Source organism: Mauremys mutica, chromosome 7 (assembly GCF_020497125.1).
Source record: "Mauremys mutica isolate MM-2020 ecotype Southern chromosome 7, ASM2049712v1, whole genome shotgun sequence".
Taxonomy (NCBI): domain Eukaryota; kingdom Metazoa; phylum Chordata; order Testudines; family Geoemydidae; genus Mauremys; species Mauremys mutica.
Window position 1 is genome coordinate 55,462,787 of NC_059078.1, and position 12,357 is coordinate 55,475,143.

General features: G+C 46.3%; 1 protein-coding gene across 7 annotated transcripts in view; it reads right to left on the reverse strand.

Annotated features, from left to right (window-relative positions):
- PPP3CB (protein phosphatase 3 catalytic subunit beta) overlaps positions 1–12,357 on the reverse strand; it is a 97,575-nt gene that overhangs the window by 25,357 nt on the left and 59,861 nt on the right. For all 7 annotated transcript variants that reach the window (XM_045023669.1, XM_045023668.1, XM_045023665.1 and 4 more), the window contains exons 9-10: positions 9,153–9,278; positions 491–568 (exon numbers count right to left, since the gene is read on the reverse strand). In XM_045023669.1, coding sequence (XP_044879604.1) covers positions 491–568; positions 9,153–9,278 — 204 coding nt within the window. The remainder of the gene's footprint in view (positions 1–490; positions 569–9,152; positions 9,279–12,357) is intronic.

Consider the following 12,357-nt stretch of genomic DNA (forward strand, 5'->3'; position numbering starts at 1 on the left):
GACCTAAGGCTGTATTTTTAATTTTCACGTTTCTGGCAACAACATAAATGCCAGGGAAGTTCAGGTAGCTCATACAGATAATCAAAACCTTCAAGACCTGAAAATACAGCCTTTTACTACAGTACAATTTCTTTGTTACTGTTTTTAATATAATAAATAAGGATTAAATTCTGAAGCCCTGAAAACAGACACAGTGTCAAGAAGGGTATACAACAATTGTTGTTTATCCAAGTTTAGTATCAAATCTACTTTATTCTTCTGGTAAAGCAAGTTCTAGGAATTTTTGAAGATGTTCTGTTGAACAGTACATTAAATAATATTATTTAACAAGATATTATATTACAAATATAAAAATACTATCTAAAGAAAAGAAAAAACCCTAAAGACAATTTTTTTTCCAACATATAATACAACTGGTCAAAGTCTCAACCACTAGTAATAGAAACGTTTCCATGAAAATATAGTACTTTAGATACAAAGGTGACCTTACCGTCAAATTGATCTTCTCCCTCTGTCATTAATTCATCATCAGAGCAAATGCTCAGAACATTCACCAACATTTCTGTTACTGTGTTGAAAAGAATGATAATGAATTAACCAATTACACACTGCTACATATATTAATTCATATGTGAAGTGTAACAAATTGTCTGCACTTATGTATGGCTGACAAAATTTCACACCCCAGTATGTATTTTTTCAGCTGCTCAGCAATCTACTCTCCCAGACAGAGACACTTTTCATAATGTGTATATTCATGGGATGAAACATAAAATATGATGCTAAGGTAACACCACTGTCCAAAGACAGAGTGCTGGAATAGCATCACAGACTTCCCTCTTTTCCCACACCCATGGTCCAGAATTAGTTCTTTTTAGAAAGGATCTCCTTTTATAAGTAATGATATTTCTACATTCAAGCAATCTTGAATCTGATGAAAAACCAATAAACTCTAAGCTGTATTTGTACAAAAGCTGATCAATTCAGACTAAATTTTGAGCAGTTAGCTAGTATCATTAAAAAAAAAAAGTGGCTCTAAATGCAGCCTTTGGAGGATGAGATTTCCAGTCTCCCCGATTAACCATAACATGGTGCAACAGGGAAGGAATGAGAGAGAAAACCAGTGGGGGAAATGGAATTCAATATTTAAAAATATTATTTACATTTGTGACATGGATAAATGCCAACATAATATTTATATAAACTGAAAAATAAACAAACACTACATGCAAAAACACCTTGCCCTATTAAAAAGCATGATGGCCCACCCCACCCCTTTCATGTGCTCGAAAAGAGTGTCCTTAATGCAAAAAGCTGTGAATCTGCTCCAATTAGGTTACAAGGTACCTTCCTAAAAGAGTAATTCCATACAAGTGTATAGATGACAAGAAAAAACTGTGAATCTTTCAAAGTATTTAGTGAAGGCACACAGAGGAGAAAAAAAGTTTAAGCCAGATTTTCCAATAATCTTTAAAGTATATGGGGAACACTTCACATGAATTTGGAATACCCTATATATTAATAAAATGACAAATCATCTTAGGGATCTCTCTAGCACTTATTACTGTACTATCTAATGGGGCCAAGCTAAATCAAACAATTTCACATGATGCTTTGCTGACTACTTAGCAAACAAAGGCTACGTCTACAATGTACAATGCTAGCAGCAGTGCGTAGGGTATGTGTAACTACATTCAGCAGCAAAAATCAGGCTGCACCCACACTGCAGTGTGTAGCTACACATGTCAGTGAAAGGTGCTAGGGCAGAAGGAAGGCAACAGGGAAAGGCTCAGCAGCGGGGAGTTGCTGGAGCCTTTCCCCACTGCCTCCCCCCTACCAGAGCCTTTCCCCTCTGCTGGAATGTTTCTCTGCAGCGGGGAAAATCTCTGGCAGCTCTTTGCTCCCGGAATCTTGGAGGGTACAAAGTAGCGCCTCTCTGTCTTTTTGGCTGTAGGGGCCAAAGAAGCTGGTGTCTGCCAAAGGGTGCGGGACATGTCAGCTATCGTTTTGATCAATGGTAGGGCAACTGGAGATGGGCCCGAGGGAGCCAGGATGTCCAATATTGGGTCTACATCCACCTCGACCTCCTCCACCTGGATCAATAGGCTCTGTGCAGCCCTTTTAAGTAGCTGTAGAAGCACCCAGTTGTCCTCTAGGGCCGGTGCCGCTGAAGTTCCCACGAGCGCCTCGTCGGGCGAGGAAGAGGAGATCACTTGCAGAGGATCGTCCTCACTACCATCGGCCTCTGCGGCACACGGTATTCAGGTTGCGTAGCCGGTGCAGATGTAGGATGCGGCACCGCGACTGGTACCGGGGTTGACACTGAACGACGAGGTGTGCTGAGCGGCGCCCATGGCCCCCCATCGGTGCCGATGTCTGACTAGGTGGTTCCGGAGTCTGTTGTGGCACACTCCTGTCGGATGGAGGTACCAGTGGTGGAGGCATCTGCGCCAGAGCCACCGACATTGAAGAAACCGATGCAGACCTGGAGCGCGGACCATGCACCTGTCCCAGAGTCTGATGGTAAACCCAGGGAGTCCATAACGGCCACTGGGAGGGTGGCTGCCACGGCACCGGGTAAGGTTGTTGGCTTGTCTGCAAAGCCGATCTCCTGCTCCTTGATCTACTGGAGCGATAGGATTCTGCCTCTGTCCTCGAGGTTTCCGAATATGAAGACCGAGGAGGGGAAGTACCCACTGTCGCCGGCGAGCGGTGCCATGAGGCTGGGGAATGCTCCCTTTGCACCGGTACCGCCGGAGCGGGGCAGGGCGAGGCCTGTGGCGTCATCATGACCGGCTTGCTCCTTGACTGGATCGGGGGTCAGGCCGTCCTGGCAGCTCTGCCCTCCGGTGTGGGGAGATGGGTGCCGGGAGGCTTAATAAGTCCAAGGCTGCCTCGAACGCCTCTGGTGTAGAAGGGAGGCGCACATCCTTGCTGAGGTCCGGGGACCTAGACCAGTCCAGACTCGACTGCTCCCGCACGGGGGCAGGAGTCAACGGGACCGTTGGAGGGTGCGGTTGTGGCACGGCTTGTCCCACACTTGTGGATGCTGCCGGCCTTTTAAGGTCCTGGTGGGGGGATCGGCCTCTTCTTTTTCGCGGGCACCGGAGATGGTGATTGGTGCCGCATGGAGGCTTGTTTTCTACGTCCTGATTCTCTCCAGTGCCAGGACTTAGAGTTCTCAGACTGAGCCTCCTCTCTTGCTAACGGTGCCAGAGCGCTGTGCACCGTGGAAGAGGCACCTGTGCACCGGGTGTGGCTGGCTTGGGTGGTGGGTGCGGCCGCAAGGCCTCCTCCATCAGGAGCACTCTAAGTCTTTACTCTCTGTCCTTAAGAGTCTGGGATGGAACCCCTTGCAGATAGTGCAGCGGTCTCTTTGGTGGCCTTCTCCGAGGCACCTCAAGCAGAAAGAGTGCAGGTCATCCTTCAGCATAAACTTCCTGCAGTCCATGCAGAGTTTAAACCCTGGGGACCCGGGCATGCCCCAGGACAGGGCGACGATCACGTTGGGGGGAAGCTCCCCAACACCTATTAACTATCTACAACTAACACTAATGAACTTATGCAAAAACTAACTATCAACTTTCAACAGGGACACTACTAGGCTTACTGCGAGAGCGAGCAAAGTTACAGCTAACCGTCACCTGCGATAAGAAGGAACTGAGGGGGTGGAGAGTCAGCGGGCCCCTATATAGGGCACCATGGAGGCGCCACTCCAGGGGGCGCCAGGGCCGACCCTACGAACGCTGCTAAGGGAAAATCTTCCAGCTGGCATGCATGCGGCGTGCACACACCTGCTTGGAATGGACATGAACAATCACTCGAAGAAGAATACAGCATTATTTACTGTTATTTGCAAAGTGCCTACAATGTGCTTGGCACTGTGTAACATAAGATATATTATACTCTCATACAACAGAAGTCCTTTAAATGACAAGGACTCATAGTCCAGAATTTCCATATTTTGTTCTTATGAGAACACACACGTGAACTCCTCTGACAGATTTTAAAAGTAAATTTAAACAACATTACACTACTTTAGGCATAATAAATATGCAAAATCCTCAGCTAATAATTTAAGGCAAGAGTCAGAGTTAAAAACTGATAAAGTTTGATTTTCTGCATCAGGGTTTCCCATTATTATATTTTTTAAATATTTAGAGAGCCCAATGTTTACACATTTTATAAAAAGACATTCCCTCACCCGAAAATCCTCTACAATACAACACAAAGATGTGCTACCACTCCTCATGCAATTTTTTTAAAGTTATCATAAACCTCATTAAATTCTCATACCCTTCTCTGTATATCCTTATACATCAATGGTGAGGTATGCATAAGTGAGTGCATGTATAGGGTATGGGGAGAGAGATTTTCTATGCATTATTTAGAAGCACACTAACACTTTGAAATATCCAGATTGGGGAGAGTTTAGCTTTTTTTAAAAAAAATGCCATTGGTTACATTAAAACAGATGAACTAGCAGCAGGTCTCAAGTATTGCACAACTATTACAGGATCCTTCTCTACAAAGCTGTAACCCAGAATTTGACATTCCTGCATGTTACCTCCGAATGTGACAGTACTGGAGCAGTCAGCTATTTTGTGTGTTCAGTCATGGCTAGCTGAAAATCAAACATCACGTAGCTAAGAATAATTTTAGGCCCAGGAGCAAGGCCGGGCAGCTCCATGTCTGCAGTTCTGGTAATCAAAATGGAAGGAATGTTTGGACAGCCAACCTTGGTTTTAAGTGCCTGAGACAAATTTTATTGTTGTTATGACTAGAAATGCTTTGATAAGAAATGAGTAGTTTGCTGAAACTAGGAGAATTGGTGATCCATCAGGGCTTACTATGGTGATCCACTAGGAGTCACTATGAGTTATGTGCTTTATTTAAGTTAGCTATAAAAGATTAGGCAAAAGGATTCATTTGGAAGTAGTCTGAGGACACCAAAACTCCTCAGCAACTGGAGGGAAGGCGGGCCCTCAGAAGCCTGTTGATTCCTCAAAACCACCTCAGACTTTGATGAATATAAAAGTTTAGTATGCTCTGAACCAACTGCTATAGTGTGCGTGTGCTTGAGACCTAATAAAGAGTAGGTTTAGATAAAAGTACTCGTTTGTATCAAACATTTATCAGACGGAGGAGCTGTGTCCCCATTGATTTATTCCTTACACTGCCTGGACAGAAACAGTTAAGTTCTCACTCCTCTGGGTTTTGAAAACCCTGGGTAACAAAGCCTGTGAGCAAGAACCCCAAAAGTGATCTTGATCTGGGTCTCCTGACTGAGGAATAGACAGCCCCAAAAGCAATATCAGCCAGCCAAAACCAAGTATATGGCTTTTTAAATGTAATATTTAAAAAGATTTTAAATTAAAAACGCTGCTTTAAACAGTTTTTTTCTATATCAAGAATTCAGAATGGTCAGTCAACAGTAAAATGGAGATAATTTATATTTTGGCATTTTCTCAACTTTAATTATGGTCTGAAATGAAACTCAATTTTACAAGTACATAAAATTTATCTACCTGAATAGAAAGGCAATGGACCATACTGCCTTTGTTTTTTCACAAACACTATGATAATTTAAAATGGATTCTGCCGTAAATTTCTTCCAATTGGCAAAGCCAGATTTAACCTTTGGTTAAAATGTCAAAGTTTGTGCATTTCTGAAAGCCAACAGAAAGAAAATACAAGGGCCTTTACTAACTTGCACTGTGGTTGCAGCAGTAAGCATATGCTGGCTGAACAAAAAAATTCTCGTTTAACAGCAAGCTTATCTAATTACCAGCCCCTCAAATAAGCAAAATCAAGTAATATTCCAAATAAACACTGAAAAGTTAAAAATAATCTACATTTTCATGAGCAGCTGCCACCACTTACGTGTCCTACAAACTGTATAAATAAGAATTATATATTTATTGTACTTAATAATCAATTAATTGTCCAAAAGATCACTATATAAACTGATGAGTCTTGACATTTAGATTTCATCACGTAATTACATATGAACAGAAAACTCTTTCCAACACTTATTCTTTCTTTTATTTGAAATCCATAAAGTAATTTGCTACATACACTGAGCATATTTTTAAAAAAAGCCTAAACTATCCGATTATAATTTCTCTCAGAAGGTAATATTAACCCAAATCTAGAGTCCTACGTTTATGCAACTGGTCTCAAGAGTACTTTTCAGCTACGTTTGAAGAGTTTTCTACAACCCTTTCACCAAGATACTATAGCATTGTGGAAGTAGAGCAAGAATTGACAGGGATTTGAAGGGGATTTCAATGCATGACAGTCTCTGTTAGCAAGAGTCAGGCTAACCCTAATAACGCGAGATTTGTAGAAGCGAGGATTGTGTGAGGCGAATGGGAAAGAACTGAGTGAGAAGTTGTTGTGACCTTGTGTTAGATATGGAATGTAGACTACAGTCTAAATAGAAGTGAGAAAAATAAGATAAAGATGACCTACGTATAAACAAAATGCACCTGTTGCTTATTATTGTATGTAATAAAAAGTATAAATGTTTGCTCTAATTGTTTACCTGTAGAGATACCGTATTTTCCGGCGTATAAGACGACTTTTTATACTAAAAAACAACCCCCAAAAATTGGGGGTCGTCTTATACGCCGGGTATAAACAGCTTCGGCTACATACAGAACGTCCCTGTGCTGATACTGTATGTACCGCACTGAGCCAATCCCGGCAAGCGGTGTATTCTATTAATGCATACAAAGCCTGCTCGGATTGGCGAAGGTTGTAATAGCCCGCCTCTCTGACTCAGCCAATCCGAGCAGGCTTAATAGATGACACCGCTCCTGTGAACACTCCGCCCTCCTTCTCCTCGGCTTCCCGCGAATCAAATGTTTGCGGGAAGCCTGAAAAAAGGAGCGGGCAGGTAAGCCGGGTGTGTGGGGGAGGGGGCGGGACGGCTCCTCCTGGCCCTGGCCGAGCGCCCCAGCCCGGTCCCAGCCAAGCACCCCCGGCTCGGTCTGGTCCCGCCTGTGCGGCTCGGACCTGGCCCAGCTCGGGCTCCGCGGCTGCGGCGTCGGTCCCGGCCGGGCCCGGGGAGTGGGGCCCCGCGGCTGCGGCGCCGGTCCCGGGGAGTCGGGCCCCGCGGCTGCGGCGCCGGTCCCGGGGAGTCGGGCCCCGCGGCTGCGGCGCCGGTCCCGGGGAGTCGGGCCCCGCGGCTGCGGCGCCGGTCCTGGCGTCGGCTCGGGGAGTCGGGCCCCGCGGCTGCGGCGCCGGTCCCGGCGTCGGCCCGGGGAGTCGGGCCCCGCGGCTGCGGCTCCAGCATCGGCCGGGCCCGGGGAGTCGGGCCCCGCGGCTGCGGCGCCGGCTCCGGCCTGGGGAGTCGGGCCCCGCAGCTGCGGCGCCGGCTCCGGCGTCGGCCCGGGGAGTCGGGCCCCGCGGCTGCGGCTCTGGCTCTGGCTCCGGCCGGGCCCGGGGAGTCGGGCCCCGCGGCTGCGGCTCTGGCTCCGGCCGGGCCCGGCGAGTCGGGCCCCGCGGCTGCGGCTCTGGCTCCGGCGCTGGCCGGGCCGTCGGGCCCCGCGGCTGCGGCTCCGGCGTCGGCCGGGCCCCGGGGAGTCGGGCCCCGCGGCTGCGGCGCTGGTCCCGGTGGCGGCCCGGTGAGCCGGGCCCCGACCCTGGCCCCCGGCAGGGGTAAGAGGCCAGGGCCAGGGCTGGGACAGGGGCAGGGGAGGATGGGTTGGATCGGGCAGAGGTTCTGGGGGGGCAGACAGGGGATGGGGTAGGGGGGGGGTTGGGTAGGCGCCGCGTGGGAGTTCCTGGGGTCTGTTGGGATGGTGGTGGATGGAGTCGGGTCAGTCAGGAGACAGGGAGCGGGGCAAGTTTGGCAGGGGGTGGGGTCCTGGGGGGGGAGTTAGGGTTGGGGGTCTTGGGAAGGAGTGGTCAGGGGACAAGGAGCAGGGCAGGGGGGGTTATGGGTTGTGGTTTCTGAGGGGGGGCAGGACGTGGGTGGGGGGTGTACTCACAAATATACCACAAGATGTCATTGATGAACTTCTGATGTCAGAGGATGAACATGACGACGATTTTGAAGGATTTTAAGTACCGGTAAGTCAAAACCATTTTAATTAAAATTATTTAAATCAAATCTGATGTTATTAAATGGTGTTGCCTTGGAAGGGGGGGTAGTCTTATACGGCGAGTATAGGCCAAAACCTATGTTTTAACTGGAAAATTAGGGGGTCGTCTTATACCCCCAGTCGTCTTATACGCCGGAAAATACGGTACCTGCCTAGGAAGGGGAAACCCTGTGTCCTAGCGCACTCCCTCCCGCTATGCGATTGCTTGAGAAATAAAGTATCTGACTTTGCTGCACCCAACCAAAAAGTGAGAACTGAGTTTTTCTCCGACAGCATATATTGGTGGGATTTTAAATAGGACAACCTAATGTCCAACTATGACTGCTTTGCTTTTTACTTAAACCTACCTGGAGCCCAATTGTCCTAAATTTAAAATTACCATCTCTGGAGGGAGGGAGGTAGAACGGGGATATCTATTAAATTGTATTTTAGGAGAACAATTATATATAAATTGCCCTTCATCAAAGGTAAATCTTCTGGGCATTGTAGAATGTTAAAAGAACATCCATCAGAACTAGACAATATTTAAGAATGCTACATCATTAAGATTAGGAAAATGTAACAAATTATTCTGTAGAGTGGAAACAGTTTTATTGAAATAGTGTGTTGATTCAGAGATATACTTCAGAAGGAAGGGGATTTTCATTAGACTATGCAGACAAGTGCCATCATCTCTTCTAAATCTCTCCATTCCCTCCTCTGCTCCATCAGACAAAAATCAAGCTACCTCAGCCAAAAGCAGGGGGAACAGAGAACCCACAGCTGTAGACTACCTCATGTCCCAGATCACCATCCTTTATGGACATGTTACAGCACTTTCACATGGGGAGTTACAAAACCTTGCAAAAGGTCTTTTGGGGCAAGTGTTCACAAGTCTGCACCCTATTGAGACAACCAAAGGAGTAGTGGCAATGATTAACACAGTTCCTTAAGAGAAATCATACACTTAATTTCTCTAATGTAAATATAAACCTGCAACACCCACACAAAACACAAAACACAAAGACTTTATGCAGTTTGCTTGTACAGCATAGTTTCTACCTTTTTCTCCAACAAATGGCAATGACCACGTAAAGACATCCATAAAATTTGGTAACCAATAAGGATGCGGAGAACAATTGAACTGTCGAATATTCATCACATTATTTTCATATTTTAACACAGCAGCTGCAAAACAACATTTAGAAATTAAAGCAAGAATTTTTATCCTTAACACTAAGTATAATAAAAACAAAATCATCAGGGAGATTCGATTATCTTTTCCCACATTTACAGTTATATTACACCTTATGTAAAAATATATGCAAGAGACACTCTATGATCCTTTACTCATGATTACAGTGGAACATATTTCGAACACAGCTTTGTTATATGAGAAATCACTTTATGTTGCAATTTAAAAGAGATACATTTTAAGGAGAATACAAAATTGCACTGACACTGAACTTAATAATGGACACAGAGAGGAAAAACTACTAAAAGTGCCATTGCAGGTTTTGTCACAAACATCCAACTCAAAACAACAGTATAACTGGCTCCAGATTTTTTATTATCCCACATTTTAATCAACGGACTACTGGCTACACATTCACAATCAAATTTCAGTTTCTTTTCATCACCTTCAAAGCTTTGCCTACAGGGCCGGCTTTAGGCCGATTCTCCGGAATCAGGCCCTGCGCCCCTAAGAGGGCCCCGCAACGTCCCGAAGGAGCTGCCGCCGAAGTCCCGCCACTGTGTTCAGCGGCAGCTCAATCACTGCCGCGGAGGAGGGTCTCTCTACTGAAATGCCGCCGAAGGCACCAGCAGCCAACTGAGCTGCCGCCAAAGTCCCGGCACTGTCGTCGTCGGCAGCTCAATCGTTGCTGCTGTCTTCGGCGGCGGGACCTTCCTCCGCGGTAGCGACTGAGCTGCCGCCGCAGACAGCAGTGGGACTTCGGCAGCAGCTTCTTTGAATCGGGCCCGTGATGCCTAAAGCCGGCCCTGTTTGCCTAACTCTGTCCCCTCCTTACTTACAATGCCTTGTCAAGCCTCAGGCTGCTCTCCACCTGCCTCCAACTTTGTCCCGCTGTTTTAGTTTCTCCCACAATAATTTCCATGTCTCCTTCCACACAGCCCCCTATGTATGGGACTACATCCCACAGCTCATCTGCACGGTCTCTTCCCTGTCCACATTTAAAAGCTTACTTCTGTGGCTTGCCGCAAATTGAGCTGATTTGTATATAAATTGCCTACTACTGTTCCTCGGCCCCTAACCTCTATTTCTCAGCTTGTATTTACATTGTGAACTGCTCAGAGCACCCCAGCCTGTTTGGAAAGCACTCTGAGTGTAAGAGTCTGTATGAGAGGGTTACTCACTTTATACAGTAAATGAGGTTCTTCAAGAAGTGTTCTCCTGTGGGTGCTCCATTTCAGGTATCAGAGATTTACAGTAGCAGTGTCCGTGCAGGTCGTACGTGCGCAGTAGATGTCTCATGGTGCTGCTGGTGCTTCATCTAGTGTGCGCACAGCCCAATCCCTCCAGTTCCTTCTCTACCGTAAAGTCCTTACTGCCAATCCAAAGTAGAGGGGAGGAGGATGAGTAGTGGAGCACGCACAGGGGAACACATCTCGAAGAACCTCAGTTACTGCACAAGGTGAGTACCCTTCTCTTCTTTGAGTGATGTCCCTGTGGGTGCTCCACTTCAGGTGACTCTAGAGCAGTGCCCCTCAGAGGTTAGGAGGGACTTTGGGTTCGCTTGTATTGTAGAGGCAAGTACAGTTAGGCCAATTATGGCATCGGGCCTTGAATGATTGCATAATGATCAGTAAATGTATGGGCAGAGGCCCAAGTAGCCGCTCTACATATGTCTATTATAGGCACATTGTTTAGAAATGCTATTGAGGTCGATATAGAGTGTGTGGAATGGGATCTGATGTCCTTAGGAGGCTCTGTATTGTGTGTTTGGGTAACACTGTTGAATACAGGTGGAGATCCATTTAGATAGTGTCTGAGTGGATGTAACACTTATTTTTGAATGTTCGGTCATGGACACAAAGTCTCGGGGACTTTCGGAAAGGCTTTGTTCTATCTAACTAGAATGCTAATGCGTGTCTAACATCTAATATATGCACAATGGCTTTGTTTGGATTCCTGTGTGGTTTATGGTAAACCATGGGAAGGTGAATTGATTGGTTTATATGAAAGGGTGATGATATTTTTGGTAGGAACTTTGAGTGGGGTCATAACGTGACCTCGTCCTTGAAGAATACTGTGTAGGGAGGATCGGCCAAAAGGGCCCCTATCTCACTTACTCATCTGGCGTAAGTGATAGCAACCAAAAAATGCCACTTTCATGGACAGATGCAGTAAGGAACAGGTGGCTAAAGATTCAAATGGTGGTCTGGTGATGCATTTCGATACCAAGTTTAGATCCGATGCTGGAGTGGATTGGCGACTCTCTGGGTAAATGTTCTGTAGACCAGTGAAAAAGCCTTTAGTAATTGGATGCGCGAATATCAAGGTCCCTTCAATTCCATGATTGAACGCTGTAATGGCCATGAGATGCACTTTGACCGAGTTTGTTGCAAGACCCAAGCGTTTCAACTCCAACATGTAGTCATTATGCAAATTGATTTGTTCTTTATCAGTGAATGTAGTGGCAGCAGGTGCTGTAGTGGCAGTCAACTGTTTTTCTTAACATCATGAGGAGAACCTTTTCAATTTTTAAGGGTAAGTTTTACGGCATAGTTGATCTGCTGTTTAGTAATACGTGGGGCGATATTGCCATGTGCATCGGGTAAGGATAAGAACATGGCCTGTCTGGCACACGTCAGGACTATCCTGTAGCCTTTTGTATTCGTATCTTGTGTATTACTGTGGGATCAAAGGGATCAGTGGGAATGCGTACATGAGTGTTGCATTCCATGGGATGAGGAAGGCATCGCCCAGTGATCGGGATCTCATCTCTGCTCTCGAGCAGAATAATGGGCATTTGTGGTTTGTTGGGGTTGCAAACAAGTTGATGGGGGGAATCACTGGAATACAGATTGCAGGACTACATTGTTCATTTTCCATTCGTGCTCCCATGAGAAAAGTCTGCTTAATGTGTCTGTTGTCGAATTCTGGAAGGTAGGAGGTTAAGATGTTTATTTTGTGGTGAATGCACCAGTTCCACAGTTTCATGGCTTCGGTGCTTAGTGAGTGTGATCGGGCTCTTCCTTGGCAATTGATGCAAAACATGCAGGCAACGTGGTCAGTCATTATGCA